The 6,890-nt window shown below is 40.9% G+C and overlaps 1 protein-coding gene across 1 annotated transcript; it reads left to right on the top strand.

Moving 5' to 3' along the window:
- The first annotated feature begins 497 nt into the window (after positions 1-497).
- On the top strand, positions 498-1,037 carry LOC149159520 (uncharacterized). Its single transcript, XM_089434334.1, has one exon. It carries the CDS (start codon positions 498-500, stop codon positions 1,035-1,037), a length of 540 nt encoding a protein of 179 aa, XP_089290460.1.
- Positions 1,038-6,890: the final 5,853 nt, after the last annotated feature.

Genomic DNA, 6,890 nt, shown 5'->3' with positions numbered 1-6,890 from the left:
TCTGAAGGTATGTTAAATTTCAGTGAAGGGTTTTCTGGTAATTTTGATGTTTTTCCTCAGCTATCTGTACCTGCTCATACTACCGTTGTGCTGTCGGAGGAACCGCCCTACTCCATGCCATCCCCGACTTCCCTGGGTTTTCTCTCTAATTGTATCACCTCATCCCCTGATCTAGTGGGCCCGTCTTCTATGCCGTCGGCCCTCTCGACTCTGCCTTCGACAGAAGCCCCTTCTGTTTCTCCCACAAATGTCGATCCCATCCCGTCCTCCGCTCGTCCTATTCCCTTGGGGAGTTTCTCCTCTATTCCCCCTCTTTCTGAGGCCATCCCTAATCTTCCCTCAAACGCTAGCCCCTCCTCCAAGGCTCCAGAAGCAGCGAGGTTTTCTACAAACCCTAATATCCCAACAACCCGACCCTTGAAAAACAAAAGTGCTTTAAGTCTAGGGCCGCAGATGTCATCCTTCGACTTGAAGAGGATATCCAGTGGGGGGACACGATGGACTATGCTGACAGGGTTTTGGTGGATAGAATCAGAGGTAGAAGTTATTCGGTTGCCCGTTTGAAGACATGGGCTTCGGAAATTTGGGGTCAGCACCTGGTGGACATCCCCTTTGTCCAAACCCTTGTACAGGGATGGTTTTCGTTGCGATTTGCAAGAGCCAACCACACAAGTTGGGTCCTCTCATCTTTTTGGCACTTTGAACATGCTCCAGTGCTCCTTAAGCACTGGACACCTCTTTCTGACCCTGAGACTGAGCAAATTGGAGTTGGCCCTGTCTGGATCAGGCTTCTAGGCCTGCCATTGCAATACTGGTCTAAGGACATCTTCAAAAGAATTGGGAATTCCTTGGGCACTTTCATGGAGTACGATAAATCCTACCAGACTACTGGCATGATAACTTATGCAAGAATTCTTGTTCATTTGGACACTAGAGGAGGTATTCAGGAACATATCATGATTCAGTGGAGATCCTTTTCTCACAAACAGGTGCTTGACTATGAAGGCATCCCCTATCGCTACAAAAGATTTCATTAGGTGATTCATCTTCACAGGGCATGCCCCCTTCTAAGGAAACAAAAACAAGACACTCAAGATATGGAGCAAGACCCCCCTACTGAACAGCCTCCTCCTCTTGCTGCAGAGACCCAAATGGTTGAACAGATCAAGACTTTGGATATGGTAGAAGCGCCTCCTGCACTAGTTCAGAAGAGGCGAAGAAAAACTCCTATTTAGCCTCCTTCTCCTCCTCTAACGCGCTCCAGAGCTGCTAAGGGTGATGTCTTCTCATCGGGTGTGTCTCTTTTTTCTAATGTTTCTGCATCACATCATTCTGCATCTCATTCATCTCTCTCTTCTCATTTGCATCATCATTCTTTGGTTTCCCCTCCCCCTCTCCCCTCTGCCCCCATCCCAGCCTCCAAGGTCCCTCTTTTGCCCTCCCAGGCAGGGAAATCCTACTGGTCCTGCTCCCTCCCTATGCCTGAGTCATCCCATGTTCACCCCCTGCTCCCTTTCTACTATCCCGATCCCCTCTCATCCCCTCCCTCCCCCTATGTTAAATCTGCCCTGCGATACTCCACTCGATCCAAAAGCAGAGAGAGAGAGCTAGATGCAGTCGGCCTGGATGTGGATACCTCCCTGGTTTCCCCTGTTGCACAAAAAATTGTCACCTTGACATTCTGCAATCTGCGTGAGTCCATTACCAGTCATACTTTCCTCCTTTGCAAGTGTTTAGCCTCAGTTCCTCATATCAAGCCTTGAAAATAAGAGAAAGCCCTCAAAAGTCTCTAAAACTCTTGTTTCACACTTTCTCTTTGCATTACCTGCACTCCCGCACCTAATGGTCATGTCTCCTGCACACCTGACCGCTCTGTCTCTATGTTATGGGTGTGGACCCCTATAAAAGTTAAAAAGTCACAAGTATATTCTTAAAAACTCACTTTGAGTCATTTCTAGAAGCTTCTGGAAGGAATCTTGAGGTGGAAAGTTCGCTCCCTTAAGGTTCATGCATCCCATACCTTAAGGAGCTAACCCCTTGATGTGAGGAGCTTATCCCTTTGAAGGAGGACTCTATCCCTTCATAGGTGGACCTGTAACCTCCTCCTCTGCACTATAAAATTGAGCATTGGGCTGGTTATTGAGAGGTTGAAAGCTGAATATTTTTGAGGTGAAATGATGCTAGAACTTAGTCTTCTTTGTTGAGTTTTTATGAGGAGAGATTACATACCTCTAAGATCTCATTGGAGAAGTGCAAGGCTTGTCATAGTAAAGGAAATTCCTATTTCGGACCCTAGGAAGAGCTTGTTCAACATCAAGGCTAAAAAGGTTGTAAGGTTCTTCTACTTCAAAGTTAATACAAATAAGTTTGTTTTTCTCAATAAGTTGTTGATGTATGGTTTATTTTATGGATTCCTTGATCACCATAATAGACATGATTTATGATATTAGCTATGAAGGTGCTATTTGATGTTTTCTTGTTTGTGATTGCAGGTTCTCAAAAGGAAACTCTTTCGAACAGTTGAAGGATGGCTGCTACAAACTAGCATTGGACTTAAGGTAGGGTCTAAACACCTCTATAGTTTTTATTTATGAATCGCATATGTCTAGAGAAAGATAGATTTTGTTTGTCTGTTTGTTGCTAGACTATCTTCTGATACTAGGGAGATCGGCCTTGTCCACAAGATTGATTTATCCAGCCAACAAATTGGCAACTCCATTGGGGAATGAATTTGGTTTTTGGTTTTCCTTTGTCTTTGACTTGAGAAACTTGTTTACGTTTTTGCTTTTTGATTGATGTATGTTAGCTTGGGTAGGTTTTAGGATCTGGATTATTTTTTGTTTTTCTCGAAGTTTACAGGGGACCGCACTTTCTCTTTGCAGAAAGTGCGGGCATATACGCACCTTTCAGCAGTACCACATCTAGTTCTACTGGAAGCCTACGGACCCTGTCAAATTTTTTGAAAAACCTAAAATGTTTTCTTCCAGTTAAGTTTAGGTTTCATTTAAGGTTTTTAGTGTCTACCCATATCTGCATGTATTCTGTCAAAAATCTCTTGTGAGTGAGTTCCATTGGTATTTTTGTTTTAGATGATTTTCTAGAAATTTTGCATGCCTAGAGTGATTTTCACTTGGTCCCTGTAGTGACTCAAAGATTAGAAGCTTGAGAAACGTTAGATTACCCTGGTGTCTTTTTGTCTTCTTGATGAGTCTAACTTGGTTGTGAAATCTATCCTTTGCGAGAAATATATTTAGTTTTCTCTTTGCAAATCTTTGAATGAACTTAGTTATAAGTTTTGAATTTCATTTTTCCAAAAGAAAACACATCTAGATGTTTTTGATTGATTTGTTATTCTGAATGAATGAATCCTTAGTTTACTGAATAACTAAGTAAAACATCCTCAAAAATAATTGAAGCTTTTATTAGGTTTTTAAAAGTTTTTAGATCTCAAGATTAGTTTTTGTAGTTTTGAGTGTTTTCTAGAACTTGTAGATTTCTTTTGAAAAGAACATTGTTTTTCTTATAGTTTCGAATCTTGAAGGGAAAGGGATTTACTGTGAGCCTTAATTATTAGTCTCGTTTTGAGTTCTTATTGAAAAATACAAAAATATTTTCTTTTCATTTCCATGTTGAAAGAGAGAATTGTTTCTTAAAGAATTGCATTCTCGAACTCTTTCTTTTAGCTAGAAATTCATTGAAAGAAAAAATGAATTGTTTATCATTTTAGGTGCATTTTTTAGTGTTTTTGGAGTCGATTCTTCACACCATCAAAGTTTCATTTCCATACCTATTGACTTAAAGAACAACCCATAAAAGCAACACTTAATTAAAATTGATCTAGTAATCTTTTTTATTTCTAGGGCTCTTATCGCCAATATAGCTTAGGCTAGTATCTTGGAGTAGGGAGTAATTAACTCTCCAAGATAGTTAAAACAAACAAGTAGCTATATCTTGCAGTAGGAAATAAATCCAATTGTAATTGATACATTCTGGGAAGCTTCTCTTAAAGGAGTCAATCACGAGATCATGTCCGAACCTTTGAGACAATCAAATCTATTTCATTGAGAAAGATAGAAGATTTGCACGTATTATAAACAGTAAACCTTAGATTAACCATTGTCAAGGAGCCTTGAGTCACTTGTTGGTAAACCTCGGATTGATCATGTCGAGGAGCCTTCAAGGGGATTGAGCTTTATTACTTTTCCCTTGCGCGTAGATCAGATCGTAGATTGTTCCCCTAGTTGTATTTGTTGTTGTTGGTAACCTTTGTGTCCATAAACTTAAGATTATTTCCTAAAGTGACGGTGAAGGATGGGCCTCAATGTACCTGGAGCAGACATTGACTAGACTCACTTGGACTCTCTGGGGGGTTCTCTTCACTCGAGATGGTTTTGTGAAGAAACTTGTGCCAGTCTATTTCATTAAGCAAGTTGTCAGGGTAACTGTTCCAGCCGCCCTTTCTGTATTAAAATTCTATGATGTTGGTTTTCATCACCAACTAGTGTTTTTAGTACGGGAAGCTACTATTTATGTGTGGTTTGAACTCTTAGATTTTTTACGCGTGTGATTCAGTTGTTTGTTTCTTTAGAGACTTTAGGTACTTTTTTAAAAAATTTCTTTGTTTGTGTGTGATTATTTTCATCCTACACCCAGAGATTATTATCCTTGATAAATCATGTCAAGACAGTCATCTATGTTTTCCCAATCACTGGAAAAATTTTTATATGGTGGTCCTACTGTTCCTTTGGGGTACCAGTCACTTTCTAGTACCTTTTCAGGAGCAACTCCTCGACCGACTGAATAACAGTTATCACCTGGTAATAATGGAACTAAAACGTTGAACGTAGAACAAATCTTTATGATGTCTGGTAGTATTCCAAATCCTCAACCTCAAGGTAGTCAGTTACCGCCTAGGGGGCAAGGTAGTCAGTTACCGCCTGGGGGGCAAGGTAGTCAGTTACTACCTGGGGGGAAACCTCAAGGTAGTCAGTTATCGCCTGGGGGGCAACCCCAAGGTAGTCAGTTTCTGCCTGGAGGGCTACCTCAAGGTTTTCAACCTTCAGGACAGTACATACCCCAAGGTCAACCCCAGACTCAGTATATTCCTCAGGATGCTTATCAACCCCAGATTCAGTACGTGCCTCAGGGTTATCAACCTCAAGGTCAGTACCCAACTCAAGGTTTCCAACCACCTTCTGGTCAATCATTTTTACAAGGAGCTGGAAATGTACCTCCTAATTATTAGCCCTACGTTCAACCAGGTTATGGTCCTCCATATGCACAACCTTTTATGATTTCATACCCCGGAACGAACATGGTGTGGGATCCGTCTTAAACTCAATAGACTTTGCAGCCTAATGTGCAGTTACCTTATCAGCCTGGACAACCTTTGGTTTCTGGCCTAACCCAGCAACCTGTCCAGCCTATGGTTCAAACCTCTGCACCTGGTTTAGTTCAGCAGCCTGGGCCTAGCTCACCTCAGACTCTGCCTCGAACTGCTGCTGCAACTGCTGCAATTTCTGTTCAACTTACCACATCTATTTCTGGAGTATCTGTAGCTCCGGTTTCTACTCTCCCTGCATCAGTGCAATCTCCTCAAGTCTTTGTACCACAGTTAGGACCTATAGTTCAGACTCGGTCCAGATGCCTGCAGGATAAGCTGGTCCAAGTACGATTGCTACAAGTCAACCGCAATTCACTTATCAACCGTACCAGGGATAGTATCAATCTGGTCCTATTGTACAAAACCTAGTTTATCAGTATCAACCGTACCCTAGCTATACTTATCAATAGCCTCAACAACCCTAGTTTGGTCCAATTAATCCTAGTTTCCCGGGAGGTTATAACATTCCTATTGCAAATCTGATTCTAGGTTATTTTGGATATCCTCCTCTTGGAACCGGTCTTGTTACTCAAGGTTTTCGTGACCCTAACCGTCAGTTACCATTTATTACAACTTTGGATTTACCTAATTTGTCATGCCTTATGAATGATCTGATTTACTATCTTTTGTATTGGCCGCCAATGCCTAATAAGTTGCCCAGTGATATCCCGAAGTTCGAGGGTAAGTCAGGAGAGGATCCTTCAAATCATGTTATGACTTATCACCTCTGGTGTGCATCTAATTCTATCATTGATGATTCAATTCGATTACATCTTTTTCAATGAACTCTAATTGGTCTTGCCGCCAAATGGTACATTGAGTTACCATGAGGCTCTTTTTATAATTTCAGTCAGTTAGCCACTTCTTTATTAACTCATTTTCAGTTTCCTATCAGATACGACAATGTCACGGAACTGTTAACTTCACTAAAACAATCCATGTCCACATATATTTCTGATCATATTCATGAATGGTGACGTAGAAGGCATTTAGTGAAATTTTTCATTCCGGATCAAATTTTAGCAGAATGGTACGTTAAATCATTGTTACCTAAGATCACTGAAGATGTAACTAAGGCAGGAGTTGTCACTGAAGAGCAAGTCATTGCTTAGGCTCAGTACCTTGACCTCGTTTATACGCAGTCAGGTACTTTACACGAAAAAATCCCTGATCTTCCAAAAACTACAGCTCCTTCAGGGTCTCATGCCGCTAATGGTATGATTGGTTCAGTTAGTATTAAAAGCAAGAAGAAATCTTCAAAGAATTCTTCTCCTGCAATATCTTTACCTATTTCCCTAAAAGGAGATTCTTCCGTTGACGTTTCTGCCGATGTCCATGTTGTAGAGTCATCTATGACCAAATCCGGTAGTAAAGAGAAGGGGAAGAACAAAAACAATCAAAATTCAAAAGATAAAACAAATAAAAATGAATCTATTGACGAAAAATGAAAACCTCGCTATCCTTGTTTCATTTGCGACAAGGATCATTTTACCAAAGAATGCCCATA

The sequence above is a fragment of the Pinus tabuliformis genome, chromosome 5_2 (genome assembly GCF_031772625.1).
Source record: "Pinus tabuliformis cultivar Carrire ecotype Pingquan chromosome 5_2, CPIR1, whole genome shotgun sequence".
Lineage (NCBI taxonomy): Eukaryota > Viridiplantae > Streptophyta > Pinopsida > Pinales > Pinaceae > Pinus > Pinus tabuliformis.
The sequence above is the reverse complement of the archived record's forward strand: the minus strand, read 5'-3'. Positions and strand labels throughout refer to the sequence as shown.